This window comes from Panthera uncia (assembly GCF_023721935.1).
Source record: "Panthera uncia isolate 11264 chromosome A3 unlocalized genomic scaffold, Puncia_PCG_1.0 HiC_scaffold_12, whole genome shotgun sequence".
Lineage (NCBI taxonomy): Eukaryota > Metazoa > Chordata > Mammalia > Carnivora > Felidae > Panthera > Panthera uncia.
Window position 1 is genome coordinate 28,418,408 of NW_026057579.1, and position 21,014 is coordinate 28,439,421.

Consider the following 21,014-nt stretch of genomic DNA (forward strand, 5'->3'; position numbering starts at 1 on the left):
GGGCTGTCTGTCTCAGCCCACACATCCTGCCCTCACCCCCACCCACACCCACCCACACACAGGCAGGCAAAGTCAACTGGGGATCATTCCGCCAATCTCCACCGTGCTCTGCAAGGGCAATGCTGTAATCCCTAGGATCAGCGGAGAAGTGGCAGGAAGGTGAGTGGGCGTGAACACGATTCCCCACCTCACTTCATTCAGATCTAGGCCTCTAGAGATAGGCAGAATCAGAGGAAACGACTGAGGAAAAGCATTCTGCATTCTAGAGATGGTAATGAGAAGGGCAATTAGCATAAATGCAATTTTGACACGCGTGGAAGTTCTCTGTACAGAGAACTCCAAACGCTGGGTCCAGGACAAAATGGGTGCCCACGATCCTGTGAGTGCTTTGTGACAGGAGAAACCACTCGACCACAAACGGTGTGGAGCCAACTCACGAAAAAAATCCAAATGCACATTTCTTGGCCTTCGGGATCCAGAGAAAACGACCACAGACTCTGACAGATGTAATGGGCAATAATTCCTTTGAATCTATGATTTGCTTAGCAGAAAAAAAAAAAAAAAAAAAGGAAGTCAGGTAATCCTTAACTGACCCCAAGCGGTAAAAATACACCAGCCTAAGCGTTCAGCTCTTTGTGGGTATTCACGGTGTGACACTAGCGCCACCTGCTGCACTTACGGGGAAATGGCAAAGCGCAGACCCACGAGAGCCAGTGTGGGTGGGGCCCTGCTGCGTTCATTCAGGGTCATCTTGGAGGAGAGTATTCTTTTGGTGCTGGGTGCTGAGATGGAAGTGGCAAAGGAAGTGATTTGTGGACAGAAGCCTATGACAGAGTTTGTCATGAGAGCCAAGAGAACTAATATTTTAAGTGAACAAACAGTATTTGATGATAGGGCTATGATCCAATGTCTCCAAACTGCTAGCCTTTTGGGAGCCCAACAAAGTACCTCCAGCTCCCAGCCTGTGTGACTGCAGGTTGGCCAGTTCTGTCCCAAGTACATCTGAGAATTCCTGGGAGTTCTTAGACGCTGCTAAACCTGACTGCCACTAAGCCCGAGTGTCATCTTTCTAAGCTTTGGTGTAGACAACTGTTCCGGAGAGGGTTTTTTTGTCCCCCGCCCCCTGCAATTTGCAACCATTTCCCACCGGATGGGGTCCTAACGAAATCCCGCACCCTCCAACATCACTTTGTCAAAACACGGATAGAGCCTTCCCTTTAATACCCAATTCACACTGACAACAAGGTAGCAAACTTTTGAGGATTTCAAGGGGATCCCCAAGTAGAAAAGAAAACCCCAAACTCATTATCAGACCCCGGTGCTCCCACACTCAACCGACCCCATCCCTGCCGGCTCTCCCCCTCTGCCTCCAACCTCCATCTTGGCGATTCCTATTCTGATCAGGATTTCCCAAGCTGGACTCTCTTCCCGGAGACCCTGACCCACCACACACAAAAAAACAGAGAAGCCCCAAACACCCAGTTTTCCACCTTACAGAGAGACGACCTCAGCTGCCTCTTCAAAGTCCTACTCTGGCAGCAGCCAGTACCTGTCCTTTGACGGGGATTTAAGAAAACACACAGCTAACAGCCAACCAGACCTTCTTCTGGTGGACAGGAGGAGGTACCAGGCGGGGGAACGAGATCTGAGGTAAAATGACGGGTTGAACCAATGATTTTGCAGAAGTCTGTAAGGCAGCTGCAAAGCATTAGAAATGCTGTAAGTAAAAACCAAGTGATGTCAAAAACAAAAACAATTAAAAGGCCAAATGAGTTTTGAAAAATGGAAGCATCCTTCAAAGATTTGCCTGAATTCCCAAAATAACTATTTGGAAGGGAACTGAACTCTTCTGGCTACAAAATTTAATTTTAAAATAATCTTCGTTTCTCAAAACTGACATAGGATACCATTTTTATGAAATGCTTTTTCTACAATAACCTCCTCTCCCTAATACAATAGCAAGGGTTCCCTGAACCGAAACTATATTTAACGTTAAGACTCGTATTAGCTTAGGCATGCGCAGAGGGCACACACGATTTGCAACAGGATCAAGAAATCCCCAGAGTCAGGCTCAGTTTAAAGCAGCAGCTCTCCATCCCGGCAGCGTATTGGCATCACCTGGGCTACCCAGGCCCCACTCCAGAACGATAAAACCAGAATGTCTGGAGGTGAAGGACGGACGTTGGGATTTTCTTGTGAAGCTTCCCAGGTGATCCCAATGTGCAGCCAGCAATGAGAAGCACTAACCTAAGGAAAGGAAACAAGGTATCACTTTTCGTACAAAGGCAGCAGAACACCACTGAATGATGATTCTAGGACCTCAAGCCTCTCTCTCAGATAACAGTTTGAATCAATCTTGCCTGAATCTTAGGGTAAAGGATTGCAGTGAGAATTATAGTTCTAAGAGCGATTTCTCTGTAATAGTGTTTCTTGATCTGTGGTTCAAGGCACATGGGTGTCATCATCTTCTGGGGAATTTGTTAAAATGCCTTTCCTGGGTCCCACCTGCGATCCACTGACCTCTGCGTGTGATTAACTAACTAGAAGAGAGTAATGGCGGCCGGGGTCAGATCCGGGCCTGTCCGGCTCCAGGTTCTTCCAAATCCCCTCAACACTTTTCACCAGTGAAAGTGCAACCCCCGTCAGAGAAACCAGAGCTTTAGATGATCTTAAACGAAAGGTAATTATTTAAAACAAAAGAATGGAAAACAACAGCAAAACTTCCCTTGCACTCCTCCCTCCAAAGGAATCCTCTATCAATTACTGTAGAGTAGAAAATACCATCCCTCCCTTTCCTTCCTGTTCCACTACATTTTTTCCCTTCTAACAAATATCCCTTTCTCCCCCAAATAAGGTCATTTGGAAAAATCCCTGGTAGGTGTCAGCATCTGTAAGAAAATAATAAAATGGCTGCGTAAGGGAACCTGCCCCCAGAGCTCAGGATGTATTTCCCTGCACAGCTCTCGAGTCTCACATCTCCCACACGGGCTGCAGGAAAGTGTGTACTTCCCTCTTACATCAGAATAAGGTGAAAAATATAACTAAATGGTTTCGCCCATTTAGAACTGGCTGGGAACCAACTTTTCTTTTTTTTTTTTTTTTTTAATCTGGGCTGTTCTCAGTCACTGCCACATACACTTCTACCTTAAAAAATAAAAAGAAAAGCTAGAAAGAAAGAAAAGAAGAGTTGCACCTTACTTACAGCAAGCTGGGGCCTTGTTTGTAGAACGAGGATGGCGATGAGGCAGGGGTGGGGCGGGGGCGGGGTCAGTACGGAGTCGTGTGCGAAGAAACCTCATGTGAGATGTGGACAACCTCTGAACCGCACTACCGACTCACGCACCGTACAAAGAGACAGTATGGAACCGGACTTTAAATGCAACAGGTACTATCTGTCCAGAAAATAAATCGTACAGAATTCTTCCTATATGGTCAGTGTGAATGGCACCCAGTACAACCCTTGCAGAAAGTGATCCGCTAATGACCCTGACAGATGTTCATAAGCATCATTCATTTTAATTCAACAATCCGGTTTCCAGGAATCCGGTAGAAAGCAATCCAAAGAGAGAACAAGGATGTTCACAGCAGCAAACAGCATAAACACTAGAAAACATGGTAGGAGTACCTGTTATCTGCTGGACTTCGCTGAATGCTTAACATAATCCTGAATGATGAGAGTTATTTTTGCCATTTCTACACACAAAGAAACTAAATCAGAGAGGCTAAGGAGTTGGCCTTCTGTCATCCAGCTCGCATGGGTTAGGGCTGGATTCACACCCACGTTCACACCCTCCTCAATCCCCTCGGTGTTCAAGGGCAGTCAGAATGCAAGTCACATAAATCACAGCACATTCCATGGACTACACAGCCATTATTTACAATAAGAAAAATACTTAGGTCAAATGAAAATACAAAATTGTATATACAATAGGACCTAACCTGTATACCAAAGACCTCAAAGAAAAAAATGAACCCCAGTGTTATTGAGTGATTCCCTCTGAGAGTGGCAACAGAAGTCAAAAGTATGGAGGGTGGGTACAGCTAACCTGAAATTCCCATTTCTGTTTATAATTGGAAAATAGGTATTAATGAGGAAAGCAAGGTTTGGCCAATCTTATAACTAATGCCGCTGGTCAGAGTCCTTGACAATCAGTTCTCTTTAAAGTGGATACATAAATGGAAATAGAGAAGCTCAGCTCAGTTTATTAAAATTTGAAACAGGAAAAAAAGCTCCCCCCCCCCCCCCCCCCAAAACCAGTCATTTTGAAAGCATAACTCTAGGAATCAAAGCCCGAAGCTAGCTTCCAAGAGAATGGTGAGTGCCAGACGAGGCAGACGATGCGGAGGAATGTGCCAAGACTCCCAAACCCCCAGGCCAGGTCTAGGACACGGGGAAGGTGGGGCAAGTATGCAGGGGGGAGACCAACGGCAGAGCCACAGGCACAGGTCTGCGGGTACATCTCTAATCTCTTACCCTTGCGTAGACAGCGCTGAAGCTGTGAGTCAGAAAGACTAACAGGTGATGGTTAATATTTAACATTTTCTCAGTCCTGTATCAGCTGGGGTGGAGGCCTAACCATAGGGTGGCTCAGAGAAGTCAACGTACTGTACCAGGCCGGCCAGAGAGGGTGCAGGTCCCCTACAAGGTCCTCCAGGTTGTCTGGTGGCCCTGCCGTGCCCTAAGTGTGACACTTTCTTAATGTGGACACTGGCTAATACCACAGCCAAGTTCCACCTTGAGAGAGCAGAGAAAGGGCAGGTAGAGGATGTGACCTAGAAGTTGTACCCATCACTCTGACTCGTACCCCACTGACCAGTACCTGGGAAAGAGAGTCTCCAGCGAGGCGATCTGGGACCGACTCAAACTCAGGAGGTGCTATTTCTAAAAGGAATTAAGGGGCAATCAGCATCTCTCGTGGTTCAGTGACCGTCTCTTCAAGGAGACTTTTAACAGTTGCTTACATTCTCAGCATGAATCCAGAGGCCTGAAGGAAAGGGTTTCTGGAAGCAGGCACGAGGAGGAGTGAAGGGCAGGATTACCGATGTGAGGAGAAAGGGCAGGCCGGGCGTCCAGGCCCGTTTACACACAGCTTGCCCTTTATAACCTCTGCTGCCCAGGTCAGGGCAGCGGGACAGTCGTCTGAGGAGGAAAAGCGCAATCGCCCCTCCCACAGCCTCCCAGCTCTTGGCGGCCGTGCTCGCTGGCTTTACCCGCCTGTCCCGGAGGACCACCTTCCAAAAGCACACAAGGAGTGAAAGTTGAGCCCAGGGAAGCCAGGTTGCAGGTCCAGTGCTGCAAACCGGGCCACGTGGACACGCGCTCCTGCAAACTGTGCGGCTGTGCCTAGAAAACGAGGACACGAGCAAGGTCAGCCCTGCCCCGGCTCGTGTATAAATGGTACGGATCTCAGTTTTTCCTTTGCCATTATACTGGTTAAAACCCCCTTCCTAAAGCAGTGATGCATGTGTGCAGACTATAGAGAGCTGTCACCGCATGGCTCCGAGGTCGGCTGGGGTCGTTCTAGGAAATCGCCAAAGAACGTGGTCAAAACCTAAGCGAGAATGGGACCCCCCTCCTCGTTTCACACAGGCCAACTCAATGTACTGGGCAGCGGTTTTCCACTGTTAACGTCTACACTGAGTCTCACTCAAGATTTTGGCTGAAGAAACTATTTTGGGGCTAAGAGGTTTGAAAACCATCACACAAGAAGAACTTAGAGTAGCCTCTGTGCTTAAGGAATCCTAAGGCAGGAATAACACTTTATGAAGACACAAAATAACAATCCAATTGTACATGTTGAAATGTTCCCCTTTCCTGCTGGTATTTTAGGCAAAAGGGATTGAGGAAATGTCTTCCAGAGAACTGTGTTTAATTTTAAAACCTAGAGGGACAGCAGAATAGTTTTATCTTCATGGGCAACTATCATCTGCAAAGAAAGGTTCTTACGAAGAAGGTAAACTGTCCAAGATACATCTTCACTGTCACCATCACAAATCAGTCCTCAATCCTCAGACACAGAACCTTTCTGCCTCTCTGAAAAACTCCAGGCCCCTAAAACTAAGCAAGCTGTCCTTCTGCCTTGGCATCACCCAATTTTCTTTCCTGTTACGAGTCTCCTCTAGCTTCAACGTCCACCTAGACGGCTATAACCATCTCAAGAACGTCTCCATTTAGAACCACTTCCTGTGAAAAATTCTACTCAAGATACCCAGCTCCTCCAGCAAAGTCACATACCCATAAACCTGACTTCATAAACCCACCGTCTTCTTGAAAAACTATCAAGTTACTTTAAAAATAAGACACAAACCTTCATAAAAATATAGTCATCGAATTTATTATTCTCATTAGGCTGCCATTTTATGAAGAATTCCTAACAGAATGTTTCTTGACATGCAAGACTTAGCATTAATGGCTCATGTTACTATAAATAGTGCTGCTTACAAGCAGTACATGGGTTTTAGAGTTTTAAGACTACAGACTTTTATTATTCAAATCTTACTCAGTTTACGTTAAAATCAGAAGGTTCTGAACAGCTGGTTAGGAAGGTAGCCAAGATGCAGGAAAGATGTCTGCGCCTCCTTTTCAAGGGCAGCCAACTCTTGAACGGTAGGTGCCAAAATATCCACATGGCCTTTATAGTTTCCACCTGCATCACACACACAAATTATAAAGTCATGTAAATGACAGGCTTGAAAAAACTTGTCAGCAATACTTTGGCTCAATCACGTCCGTTTAAACATTGCTTCTAGCAATAAAAATGTACTACTGGGCAAGTTATCTCCAAAAGTGAGTTTTAAAAATGTTAAATCAATATAAATAAATGGCTAGGCCTCACTAATAGTGTCCCAATACCCCTAGCAACCCCTCCCCTCTGCTCTTTTTTGGTTTGGAAAGCACTAGCTTGGTAGTCTGAATTTTTTGAAAAAATTTTCAGGAATGAGCTGAGGGCATTCCAGGCGAAAGGAGTAACAGTGCGCTGGGTTACCACTTGAATTAAATCAAAGGTTTTCAATTTTGTTCAAAATCGCCATTATACTTTTGCTTCCTAATAATTCCATAAATGTTCAACTACTCTTTATGACACGAATACCTCAAGAGACACAGGTAAGCTGCTGTCCTTCACTGGCACACAAATCACATAACCAAAGCATGTGACAAGACAGGTACAGATAAACCGCTGCGAGAGTCATAGGAGGAAATGATTAATCTGCTAAAACAGACACTCAGCATGAGATGAAGTTACTTACTCTCTTCTACACAATGAAGCTCAGAAAGGACACATTCACATTCAGAACAGAAATAAAAGTAACTCAAAGCTTACCACCAGCGGCTCTCTTTTGACCATAGGTAACTTTCCCATCAAATTCGTCCACTGGTACCTTTATATCTGGTTCAACCTGAGAAATGGTGCAATTCAGATGTTCTTCTATCTCAGACAGCAACTACGAAGGGAAAGAAAACAAAAAGCATTTTTGAGGAAAAATCTCATTTTGACGGCGTTGAATTTTAATAGCATCAAATAAACCAGGAAGACTATAATACTTAGAATAAGTGGAAGTTAGATTTCTGAAGAGATAAACTCACAAGTTATAATTTACAAACTCTGACGTTATAACAAATCACTACTTTTCCTCATAACCAACAAACCGATAAACGCCGGGGTATAATTTTTATAATTAAATGCAGTCTATTTTTGCCAATTTCATCACGTTTTTACGCGTCTTACCTGCATCTCATTGTACCATATGGTACAGCCACCATCTTCCTTAAGTCTCGTGTTATAACACCCTTTCCCACGGCTGCTACATACGTGGTACCAAACCTACGTTAAAGATGGAAAAATACTAACATGTAGACACGGAAACACACTAGTTATCTTTACTCTCAATTAGTTTTTGCAGTATTTTCTATCCCCGAGGAACAAGAGAAATTGCAGGCGTGACGTGCGGTCCACTCACTGCTGGCACTCAGGAACGCGTTAACTCAGTCTGCTGAAAGAGTTCTTTTGGAGAAAAATCCTGAGGTTTTCCTAGAATGCATATCAATTATAGAAAGGAATTCTCAGATAAAAACAAGGGCGAACTGAATGCTAGAGAATGCTATATTGAGGTTCTATCAAAAATAAAGTCCACATGTTTTCTATAAGAAAGAAATAAAAAGCAAAACGAACGGCCAGTTTGAACACGGAGTGTGTGGGAGCTCCTTATTCTTGCAACTTTTCTGTAAATTTGTATCAAATTGTGTTTCCAGATAAGTCCCCATCCTCTCCCATAAGAGTTTTCTGTAGCATTATGTCAGAGAGGATTTAAATAGTTTTTGGTGAAATTGAGTATATATATTAAAGCTATTAGTGAAAATCACAGCTTGCATTTTCCTTTCTACACTTCATCTCATTATTGGTCCATTTGAAAATATAGGAAAAAAGATGCCATTAAAAAGTTCAATTATACTCCAGGGGCGCCTGGGTGGCTAGTTGGCTGAGCTTCTGACTTTGGCTCAGGTCATGATCTCACCATTTCCTAGTTCGAGGCCTGCGTCAGGCTCTGCGCTGACAGCTCAGAGCCTGGAGCCTGCTTTGGATTCTGGGTCTTCCTCTTTCTCTGCCCCTCCCCCATTTGTGCTGTCTCTCTCTCTCTCTCTCTCTCTCTCTCTCATAAATAAACACTAAAAAAAATTTTTTTAAATAACAAAAAAAATGTTCAATTATATTCCATATGCAAGTGAATTCACTGTAAATGGAAAAATCAAACTGCTTTTATTGCCAACATCTAAAACAACACAAACAGCGAATATAATACAGCGCTGAAAAGATTACCTTTTCTTTCTCTGTTGCCACCAGGGAAATGGCCAGACCCATCCTGAAAGATTTTAGAGTCCTTATTAGACTTTATTCAAGAAGCAAGCAAATGGTAAAAGAACAAAAGAGAAAGTCCAGCGGCACCTTTCAGCTCTTCCCACTCGGCCAATTCGGTGGACGTAGTTTTGCTTCTCATCAGGCAAAGTGACATTTATAACTGAAAATAAGAACAATTATTACCAGTCGCCATTAGTTCTGCAATTTTCAAACGTATTAGATGTTTGATGTTTTAAATATTTCAAACGTATTAGAGGGTTTACTTTGAATTCCATAAAATGTAAACCGCAGGGATCAGAACTTTCTTCTTACCGTAGGGAACACCATGGATGTCAATTCCTCTGGCGGCTACATCTGTGCAAATCAGGAACCTCACATCCCCTTTCTAGAGAGAACGGAGAAGGAACTTACTGGTACGTATACTGAAAAATCAACACGAACATGGTCATCCACTGGATGAGACAGACTTCTGATAACTACTGTGTTACCATCAGACTAGAGGTCCAGATACTCATCATTCACTGGACCATGTCTTAAATTTTTAAGTCATCATCTGCTAAAATAAGACACTGAATAAATCAATAATTGGATTCGTTTTTTACTTTCTTTTTCCCCACACCAAAAATATTAAACTGCTATAATGTGGCTTTATCTTTAGAAATCCTGACTGGTAATTCAAAAGACAGATAGAACAAAATGTTAAAACGTAAGTATTATCTTTACCCTTGTATTAAAATAAACTCAGAATACTAGGTATTTTCCCTTGAGGTTGCACTTTCTGTGACAACAAAAATCCTAAAGAGATAGGAACCTAGAAGGGGCCCCCGTGCTCTCACCAAAAAAATACAAATTAGCCTTTGGATGTCATTTGTGCTCCAAGGCACAGAGTGAGAGACAGGAAGGGGAAGGACACGCTGACCTGGGGCCCAGGGTAAGGTCCAGGGCGGAGAAGGGCACACACGTGGCTCAAGTGTGGCCACGCAGCGCGCTTTACTACCCACGTCACTTCTGCTCAGCATGGAAGCGGAATCCAAAGTCCCTCACCCAGCACTTGCCACCTTCTACTCACATGACGGGTCTGAGAGAAGAGGATATTCACACTCTGCACTGGGGCAAACACGCTGGTGAGCAGTGACAATGCTGTGGCTGGAGGCTCAAGCCCAGCCCACCTCCACCAAGAGCTACACAACCCGGTCACGGGCTGCAAGCATGGAACTGGGACGGTGTGCCCCAAACCATTACAAATAGTCTTAATTCCACAAAACCGTATTCTGATACCTATCCTGATCAACCTATGAACTCTCTATGGATATTACTACAGACTATTAAAAAAAAAAAAAAGACTCCCAGACACGGTTTAACTATCCCATGATGCTTCTCTTAAAAAGATCTACCTGAAAGAATGTGTCTAAAATTCCTTACGTTGAAAATTCTTATTACAGTGGTGTTGTGCTGACAGAGAACTTACAATTTACCATGTGACTGCTAAAGATGACTAAACCCTGCCACGATAAGGATATACCAACAGGGTAAACATCTTCAGAAATTTCTAGGACAATTGCTTTAACGATATTTACCGGAACTGATTAAAACTGGCTACAATTCCCCTCTGAAGTATTAAAGAAATGCAGTCAGCTAAATATTAGTACCTTAAATCTTTCCAAGTTTTGCTTCCTCTCATGAGGCTTTCTGTCACCATGAAGACAAACACATGAGAACTGGTGTCCTTTTTTATCGGGCCCTAGTGAAAAGCACATTCAACAGTTAGCCCTGGAAAACATGACACCTAAGACCGTGTCAAAAAACCAATAGCATTCAGACTACGCTGTTACCACATAATTCCACAGAAATCCATACCCCAATCTGCCATAAACCATGATTAACACAATTTCTATCGTAGGTGAAATGCCACTGAAATAAAGTCTATGAGCATTAAAACTGATCTGCTTTGAAGGACAGTTTTAGTCACTCTTCCTGATCTACAGAAGTAGATGGAACAGTAATACCAACTAACTGTGTTAGTGAAACTGTGTTCACTAACTGTGTTAGTGAAAGGAAAACATGTGTGTATACCAGGAACCTCACCTACTCCATATAAAGCCAGGAACCAAAAAAGTAGATCAGAGATCAATCTTGGAAGAACCAAAACAGGCTTTATGAAGTTGAGGCCCTTACCAAAAGGTCACTCCCATAACCCTACCCTCCTCAAGGTGTCCTAAGCAGCTTAGTTATCCGGTTCCCTGACCGAAGCAGATTAGAAGAACCAAATTGGTCAGATGAAGAGCAACTACTATAAAGTGCAGTGGTAGCCAATCCCGAAAAGAAACTCAAGCAGATACAGTAACAAAAGCAGTATAGTCCAGACTACAGTAAGAGCAAACAACCTTCCAGAACTTAATAGAATGTACAGGCTCCACTATGAGATAGCCCAGGGTAACAAGTATGCCATTACTACTCTCCATAGTAAATTTTAGGTTCAATACGATATACTTCAGAATTCAAGGAAAAACATATTATGAAGAGCTATCCATCCACCCCAAATGACTCACACAAGAACTAACCATGCAGAGGAGAGAGGACAGCAAATCAGAACTTGCAGGCCAACTTACAGCTGGTCTACCACATTCTGAGCTCGAGGGGCTGAGGAAAGTATCCTAGATACACTCCTCCTCCCCGGTGGAGCTGTGTATAGAGAAGGGAGGGATCCTTCATTTTCCCCTCTCTTCAACCTCTGAAGTCTGGTATACGCTGTGTTATTTTGGTTTTAATCATGGTTTGGGAGAGTTGGTTTTTAAGTAAAAGTATCCAGAATATTTAGGGAAGGAAGGTGAAAGGAACTAGGGAAGAGTACTGCTTGATTAACAGCATTCCCAACCAAATAATCAAATCCTCCATTCAAAACCAACATGGACGGGAAGAAGTATTTACTACAAATCAGTCACTATAACTCAACCAACCAAGCAAGTCTGTTTGCCATGACTTGGGGGAAAAAAAGGTACTGAACTATTCACTGTAAGGAACGATGTAACATGCTCTTTATATGACCATTACTTCAAATTTTTCATATTTTCTATTTTCTTTTAGAGTTTTCTGGTTCCTTGATATACAACAATTATAAAAAGAGATATGTTAGAGTTTTCCCCATTACGAAAACAGGATTTACCTGTTAACTTGTACATCTGTCAAATTTTGCTTTATATATTTTTACATTTATTATATTTCTTAAAAATTTTTTTAACGTTTATTTTTGAGAGACAAAGAGACAGAGCACAAGAGGGGGAGGGACAGAGAGCGAGGGAGACACAGAACCCAAAGCAGGCTCCAGGCTCTGGGCTGTCAGCACAGAGCCCGACATGGGGCTCGAACCCACAAACCACGAGATCATGACCTGAGTCGAAGTCAGACGCTTAACCGACTGAGCCACCCAGGCGCCCCTACTGTATTTCAAACACAGCAACAATGAATGAATTCTAAAAGCGAACAGCTATATTTTCACCTCCTGGATTATACCATTAACATTTACTATATTTGCTTTACTCCATATCTGTCCCTCTGTCCTATCAATTCATTTTTATATTTCTGATGCATTTTACTGTAAACTGCAAATATCTACACACAGTTTAGCACGCATTTCATTAACTAGAATGTAGTTATTTGGTTAGGTTTTACTGTTTTCCTCTAACGTGAAATACTACATACAAGGAAATGTATAAATCTTAAGTGTATATTTGCTGAGTTTTGACAAATGCACGTACCTGTGTAGCCCAAAGCCCTACAAGATAGAGAATATGAATGTCATCCCACAAAGAACCCACATGCTTTCCCAGATAACCCCACTCCCGTTGTCCCAGGGAAAACCACCGTTGCGGGTTTTTTCTCCATTAAAGGCCAGTTCTGACTCTTCCAGAACTTCACATAAGTGGAATCATACAGTATACACATATACACTCTTGTGTAAGAAATCCTTCATTCAGCATCATGTCTGAGATTCACCCAGAGTCGCTGCATCCACCAGAAGTCCATTCTTTTGTACTGCCGGGCAGGACTCCACGGTATAAATAGTTCACATCTGGTTTAAGCCATTCCCCCACTGATGTCCACTTAGTGTATTTTCAGTTTGGGCCTATTATAAATAAAGCTGCTATGACCATTCTTGCCCATATCTTTTCTCACTGTGTCTTGGGTAAATTTTACTTATCTTGGGTAAATATTTAGGAGTTGGATTACTAAGCCATAAGACAGCAATGTTAATTTTATTAAAACATGTAAGACCTTTTACCAAGGTGCCTGGACAACAGCAGCATACGAACACTCCAGCTGCTTCATATCCTTGCCAAAATCGGGTGTCGTATTTGTAAGCTAGCTATTCCAATGAGTGTACGTGGTATTACATTGTGATTTTGCATTTCCCTAATGACAGATCACGTTGGGCATTATCTCATGTTGATTCATATATATCATGTCATAAGGAGCATAATATTAGAATCATCATATAGTCATTGTAGATTAGACTTTTTAGTACACAGTGACCTTCTTTATTTCTAGTTGATATTTTTGTCTTAAATTCTATTGCATCTCTTATTAATACAGCTAGACCAACTTTCTTTTGATTAGTAGTTTAGCTAATACATTTTTTCAGCCCCTTTTGATCTTTCCATGACCTCAGGTTTTAAGTATGTCTTGTAAACAGTATACGGTTAGGTTTTATCCAGTCTAACAATGTATGCCTTTTAACAGAAGGCTTTGGCGCACTGATACATACTAGAGCGAGCGTTCACTCATACAGATTTTTCCAGCAGCCTTCTTACTCTGTAATTTCTAACCATTCTCTTTCCCATTTTTTTTTTCTCTTCCTTTCTTAGCCTTTTTCAGATGAAGGTTTACTCCTCATTTATTGGTTTAGAAGACATACACTCTATTGCTTAATAATTACCCTAAAAATTTTAATATTAAATAATACCATTACCTTTCTTCCAAATGACAGCAGCGCCTCAGAACACTGGAATGAAACCGTGCCCGCGTGGGACGCGGTTTTCCTGGGGCTTATCATATGGAAAAGTACTGGACAAGCACAGACACTGACAACGCACCTCCACCGCTTTAAATTCAGCGCACGCGTTCTGGACCGCACCAGCATGAGACTAATAACCGATTAAGTGAGGAAATAAACACAATTTATTTCAAGTGAGGAAACATTACCTCCTCCTTGTTGCATAAAATATTGCTCCAAGTTATCGCAGTCAATTTTGGTTCTACAGAAAATAATTGCTTGATCCATCTTGTGTTCCTTGATCGCCCGGACAGCATACTCCCCCTTCAGGATTTTAATAGCTTCAGACCACATCTCTTGAATACCACCACCACCACAACAACAACAACAAAAAAAAAGAATTTCAATCTAAAATTGTTATGAACACACATAATTACAGTCACAGACTTACTGCTTTGCCCACCTAAAAAAAACTCTGCTTTAATATAAGTAGGACAGACAAAAATAAGAAATATTAAGATAGGATGAAATGGTGAGAATATCCGTTCGCTCATTTTTCTTTAAGTTTTATTTTTATTTATTTCGAGAGAGAGAGGGTGCATGCGTGAGAGAGGGAGGGGCAGAGAGAGGGGGACAGAGAGAATCCCAAGCAGGCTCTGCACTGTCAGCACAGAGTCCAAAGTGGGGCTCAATCCCACAAATTGGGAGATCGTGACTGGAGCTGAAACCAAGAGTCGGACGCTTAACCCACTGGGCCACTGAGTCACCCCAATTCATTTATTTCTATTTCTGTTAGTGTATGTTTATGCCATTTTATATTTTATAGTGTGCCAAAAACACCTATGCCACACCTCTTATGAAGGAAAACAGACATATAAACACACAAATAAACAGAACTTCATATCCACAACAAAACTTTGCTCTTACCTCTCATGGAGATGTTTACTCAATTATTTTAACCCCTTTTAAAAATAATTAATGGACTTTTTAAATCAATCTAACACCAGAAAGTTCATACTTCTCAACGGAATAAAAACTGTATGTCGAACTCGGTAATTTCTTAGTCGTCATCCTCCCAATCTGTATTTTTCAGTGTGAAGCTACACTACAGTTACTCAACTATCTAATGCAAAACTTTAATTCTGTAATCCACCATATTTCTAAAGGCTCTCCGGTCATACCTAATTGCAGTATAAACTAAGCAAAACATTTATAAGAAAAAATTTATTTCGAAGAAGTAAAAATTTTTATTTTATGACATGCATTCCCTAACAGTGGGAGGATATATTATTTGGAACTAGCAAGGTCCCTGCTCTTCTCCAACGATAAGGCTAGTCGAGCATGCACCTTATAAATTTGGAATTGCACATAAAACTGAATTCAAAGGAACTCTATTTAATCAAGATTTCAGAGAATTCACCTTTTAGATATTGGCCATAAACCTACCAATGAATCCAACCATAAAGTAAATGCAGTCTAACCCTTCCCAATGACCCGCCTGAGACACCTGAATCCTCACATCTGAGACCTACTCTAGGCTGGACGAGCACTATCCTTCCAATGCAGCGTACCTTCGCAGATCTTTAACATATGAGGCACCTGAAATCGTCTCTGCTCTGCACAGAAGCATCTTCAAAGAATTAGATTTAATGTTAGACTTTTTAAAAACTGGTAAATATTTCATGATATGGAGTGTCTGTTTAGGAGGATGAAAAAGTCCTGGAGATGGATGGCGGCAATGACTGCAACGTAGGGATGAACTTTATGCCACTGAACGTGACCACATCAAAATGGTTAAAGTGGGCAATTTTGTGTTGGGAATATTTTACTGCACACAAAAAGAACAGATAAGTGATTCCAAGATAATTTCTGTATCTTTCACAAAGTTGAAAACTAAAGACATTTTTCTTTGTTAATTCCCTGAATGAAGAACCTACGTGACATTTCTCCTGGGATTCAGGGCCAATGTAAAATCTGTTGCCAGAGAAATCTGCTGATATCCTCCAATCAATAAGAATTCCATAATCCCAAATACTTGTGACTTAGATGTCAGGAGACTAACATCTGAAATTCAGTGATTAATACTGCTCTAAGTTGACTGACACCAGTCAATTTTCCCCCATTTCTTTATTATTATTTTTGTTACCTTTATTGTCAAAATTCCTGTTCTAATTTTGTAGGTCACCTCAAATCCTTCATGAGAACAGACAGGGCATAAATTCAGTAAGACAAATCAATTTGTTTTCAAAATCTTTCAACCCCATTCATTCATTCATTCATTCACTCACTCATGCATGCATCTGTTCACTCATTCAACTTACCCGGACTATTAGCACCAGGCCTTGTGTTATCTTTTGCATGTACATCATCAGTCTATGAAAAGAAAAGGAGAAAAACAGGGCGGCAAGTGGGTAAGTAAGGATTCCAAACAGGTATCGTTTTTTTTTCTTAAAGAGAAAAGTGTATCTAACTTTAGATACAGACGTATGTCTTTAAAGTATGTGGGCAAAACCATTCTTCAGATTCAGAAAAACCCTTTATTAACTGTGGGTCTAAGACTAATCAATTTTATTTTATTTTTATTTATTTATTTAAATATATGAAATTTATTGTCAAGTTGGTTTCCATACAACACCCAGTGTTCATCCCAAAAGATGCCCTCTTCAATACCCATCACCCACCCTCCCCTCCCTCCCACCCCCCATCAGCCCTCAGTTTGTTCTCAGTTTTTAAGAGTCTCTTATACTTTGGCTCTCTCCCACTCTAACCTCTTTTTTTTTTTTTTTTTTTTCTTCCCCTCCCCCATGGATTCCTGTTAAGTTTCTCAGGATCCACACAAGAGTGAAAACATATGGTATCTGTCTTTCTCTGTATGGCTTATTTCACTTAGCATAACACTCTCCAGTTCCATCCATGTTGCTACAAAGGGCCATATTTCATTCTTTCTCATTGCCACGTAGTACTCCATTGTGTATATAAACCACAATTTCTTTATCTATTCATCAGTTGATGGACATCTAGGTTCTTTTCATAATTTGGCTATTGTTGAGAGTGCTGCTATAAACATTGGGGTACAAGTGCCCCTATGTATCAGTACTCCTGTATCCCTTGGGTAAATTCCTAGCAGTGCTACTGCTGGGTCCTAGGGTAGGTCTATTTTTCATTTTTTGAGGAACCTCCACACTGTCTTCCAGAGCGGCTGCACCAGTTTGCATTCCCACCAACAGTGCAAGAGGGTTCCCGTTTCTCCACATCTTCTCCAGCATCTATAGTCTCCTGATTTGTTCATTTTGGCCACTCTGACTGGTGTGAGGTGATATCTGAGTGTGGTTTTGATTTGTATTTCCCTAATGAGAAGCGACGCTGAGCATCTTTTCATGTGCCTGTTGGCCATCCGGATGTCTTCTTTAGAGAAGTGTCTATTCATGTTTTCTGCCCATTTCTTCACTGGATTATTTGTTTTTCAGGTGTGGAGTTTGGTGAGCTCTTTATAGATTTTGGATACTAGCCCTTTGTCCGATATGTCATTTGCAAATATCTTTTCCCATTCCATTGGTTGCCTTTTAGTTTTGTTGATTGTTTCCTTTGCTGTGCAGAAGCTTTGTATCTTCATGAGGTAAGACTAATCAATTTTAAATGTAATAATAAGAACGCAAAGGTGGCTCTTAGGATATCGTATATTTACAATATGTAACAAACCCTTATTTTATATAGGTAAATCTACAATCAGTGGGAAAATGACTAAATGGGCGCATTAAATTGATTTTTAGGAAAATAAGGAACCTCAAGAGGACATCAAAACACTACTAAAAACCACTGTATCTGAAATTAGATTTACATACCTACATAATCCTATTTATTTATAAAAATTACATCAAGATGATCATAAAAGTAACTCTCACAGAGAGAAAAAGAAAAGTTGAGCCCATCACTTATTCTGTGCCCTCAAGGCCTGAACTTTTCTGGTCCATGTGCGGGACTCCTCTTTTCTTAGGTATAGTATCTGGCTGTAAGAATCACGAAGAGCCCAAGGTTAAGCTAGTTTATGGATGTTTTATTCCACACAAATGTTAACACTGTAAAGTACTTACTCTAATGTGGTTTTTCCCAAGCCTTTCCCAGAGTCTGTCAGTTTTGGGGTTCACTGGGACAACCACATGGTGCACAGTATCCGGGACAGAATCTTCTCCTTTTAAATCAACCCATGTGGGAAAATGCATTATCTTCTCAGACAGCTTCTTTACATCAAAAGAGTGCAAAGTAGCAGAGCAAACAATCACCTAGGGAAACAAAAAAGTCAAAATTTAGCTAAACTGTTCTAATTACAATTCCACCTAACGTGAGGCCCAAAGTATGTTAACCTGGCATCTAAGCAACAGCTGGTGGCATGACTCTGGGCAGGTCAGTCTCAGAGCCGCAGCCCCTCACCCCTGCGTAAACCACGTCTCTATTCCACAAGGCCCGACAAAAACTAGGTAAGATGAGAAGGTGTTTGAAGATCTAAAATCCTAAATTACTGTGTGTCCCCTTCCCTCCCCTTGAAGCCTCTACACCTCTCAAATTCTTCCTAGGAAAGAAGGGTGAGAAAAGCAAGAGTAACATTTTAAGAAATAATTACAAAGGAAACCACTGTTTTTCAACAGCTCCAGATATTTTCCCCTCAAAGAGGAAGCAGTGCTCAGTCTGGAATATAAACTCTAATGCTCTGTAGGAAAAACCAACTAAGAATGTTTTCCTTATCATCCTCAGCGACCTAATTTCCTCAAGTTCCCTTCTCCTTCATTTCTACAGGCAGCTTTTAAGACTCTTTCTTTGTGTGTGCTATGTAATCAGGTAACAAAGAAAATGTTTTCTACAGTAGTTAATGAGAAGACACTAAGACAAGATGTAAATGTAAAAGAAAATAGGGGCGCCTGGGTGGCTCAGTCGGTTAAGCGTCCAACTTCGGCTCAGGTCATGCTCTCATGGTTCGTGAGTTTAAGCCCCGCGTCGGGCTCTGTGCTGACAGCTCGGAGCCTGGAGCCTGTTTCAGATTCTGTGTCTCCCTCTCTCTCTCTGACCCTCCCCGTTCATGCTTTGTCTCTGTCTCAAAAATAAATAAACATTAAAAAAAAAAAAAATTAAAACAAATTTCAAAAACATTTGCAAACAAATGCTTGAAAATGTTTTGAAAACAAAAAGCATTAACACATAACAACTGTCTGCATGTATTTTAGGATATATCAGTCATTTCATACCTGAAGTCTTTTCCCATCAGAGGTAATCTGAGGAATCTGACTGTGAATCCTATTTATAAAATCAGAGTAACCTTGAGAAAGAAGTCCATCCTGAAGGAGAAGGAAAGAAAGCGTAATTTTTAAGTCAACACCTAGATCTTTCTTTTGTAAATCAAGTGTAGAAAGATAATGGAAACAAATTCATAAGCATACATATCCCCACCATATTACCAAAATGATTATTTTCTAACGGATAAAGACAAATTATAAATTCAGCTTTAAATTCCATGTAACTAAAATATGAAAAAGCTGACAATAAACAACCCAAAATCTATACTCTAGTGTTCTAGAATGAATATGAGAGTTAATAGCTCCTACCACATATCCTTAAACACAGGATTTTAATTTGGAAAAATGAAAACAAAAATCATCTCAGTGTTATAAAACTACTCAACCCATTTTGAAAATACTTTAGAAGTCTGTCAAGACATTAATATCCTTACAGTTCACATTTTGCAACTATAACATAAAGAAATAATTGTACTGTGTAATTTATGTACCAACAAAGACCACTATTTGGAGTAAAAAAAACAAATCTACATATCTAGTAACAAGAGTAGTTAAACAAACCATGAAGTATCCATGTAATAGAGCACTAGTCAGTCTTCAAAACCTATTTACAAGTAAGGATGTGAAATACATATAATACTACATTTAAAGAAAAAAAAAAGAAAAAAAAATAATAAATAAATAAATAAAAAAGATTTCCCAGATCCTACACAGCTTGATTTACTATATAAAATAATATTAACATGAATACAAAGAGTGGATGAAAATATGCCAAATTGGTAACAATGATTATTTCTACATGTTGGGATCATGAATGAACTGTATTTTTCCATCATTCTACATATTTTTACCTCCAAACACATAAGCAAACTTTTTTTTTTTTTTTAAAGCATGACTATAGTCCAACATACAGCTTCATCCAGGACCAGGAATCTAACTTGGGATAAGTTCAGCTTTCCAGTTGACACCAAATCGTCTAGTCTTCCTGGGGTGCCAACGACTATATCTACCTGAAAAATATCAAAAGAAGAACCCAGTGAAAACCGAAGCACTATTATAATCATCATAAAACAGCAACCAATAACGGTCTACTTACCATGAAAACATGCATACTGAAGCAGTGACAGCTCCAAATTCAGAGAAAAGGAGCTATAGATAATGCCCTATTACCAAACCTGTATTTGGCGTGAAATTAACATGAAGATTTTAGTAGCTGATTTTGACATCCTTAACTGATATAGCCTAATACATAAAATAATATATATATATAATCTAACATACAAAATAATTTATAAGACTACAGTCTAATATAAAAAATACATAAATATTTTCCAAGTGAAAACCAGATGAATCTTATGGGAACTCAAATCAAACCAGGACTCGATTCCCAGCTCCGCTGTTAGCCAGCTGGATGACCTCAACTTAATTAATCTCTTCTAGTTTCAATTTTCTCATTTTTGGAATCTGCTTTGCAACATGGCTGTGACAACTGAGAGATGAGATACAGAAGGCACTCGATGCCCAGTTTGTGTGCCAGGTGCTCAATAAATGCAGTTATAATTAATAACGATGATGCTCTGACTACCCAGGAACGCAATCATAATGACTCCTTGTCAAGTGCTTAGAATGAACAGGCACAGTGCTAATGTTTTACAAGTACTGTGTCATCTCATGACCACTACAGAAAACAATACTATCTTTATTCCTATTTTTAAATGAGGAAACTGAAGTTTAGAATACTGAAGTCATGAGAATTTAAACGATACAGCTCCAAAGTACCCAAACTAAATTTCAAACTCAAAGTCCAAACCTGAGTAAAGGTCTAAGTCAAATAAGAACAAGTTTTACTTAACTTTTTATTATAAAAATTTTCAAGTATACACA

At 40.7% G+C, this 21,014-nt stretch overlaps 1 protein-coding gene across 1 annotated transcript in view; it reads right to left on the minus strand.

Moving 5' to 3' along the window:
* Nucleotides 1–6,319: 6,319 nt before the first annotated feature.
* The window catches only part of DDX1 (DEAD-box helicase 1), a 36,681-nt gene continuing 21,986 nt past the window's right edge, over nucleotides 6,320–21,014 (minus strand). The window contains exons 15-26 of the mRNA XM_049652504.1: nucleotides 20,042–20,140; nucleotides 19,083–19,172; nucleotides 17,937–18,125; nucleotides 16,167–16,218; nucleotides 14,055–14,201; nucleotides 10,505–10,596; nucleotides 9,168–9,240; nucleotides 8,943–9,015; nucleotides 8,817–8,859; nucleotides 7,728–7,823; nucleotides 7,323–7,443; nucleotides 6,320–6,647 (exon numbers count right to left, since the gene is read on the minus strand). Coding sequence (XP_049508461.1) covers nucleotides 6,517–6,647; nucleotides 7,323–7,443; nucleotides 7,728–7,823; nucleotides 8,817–8,859; nucleotides 8,943–9,015; nucleotides 9,168–9,240; nucleotides 10,505–10,596; nucleotides 14,055–14,201; nucleotides 16,167–16,218; nucleotides 17,937–18,125; nucleotides 19,083–19,172; nucleotides 20,042–20,140 — 1,206 coding nt within the window. The 3' untranslated portion in view covers nucleotides 6,320–6,516. The remainder of the gene's footprint in view (nucleotides 6,648–7,322; nucleotides 7,444–7,727; nucleotides 7,824–8,816; nucleotides 8,860–8,942; nucleotides 9,016–9,167; nucleotides 9,241–10,504; nucleotides 10,597–14,054; nucleotides 14,202–16,166; nucleotides 16,219–17,936; nucleotides 18,126–19,082; nucleotides 19,173–20,041; nucleotides 20,141–21,014) is intronic.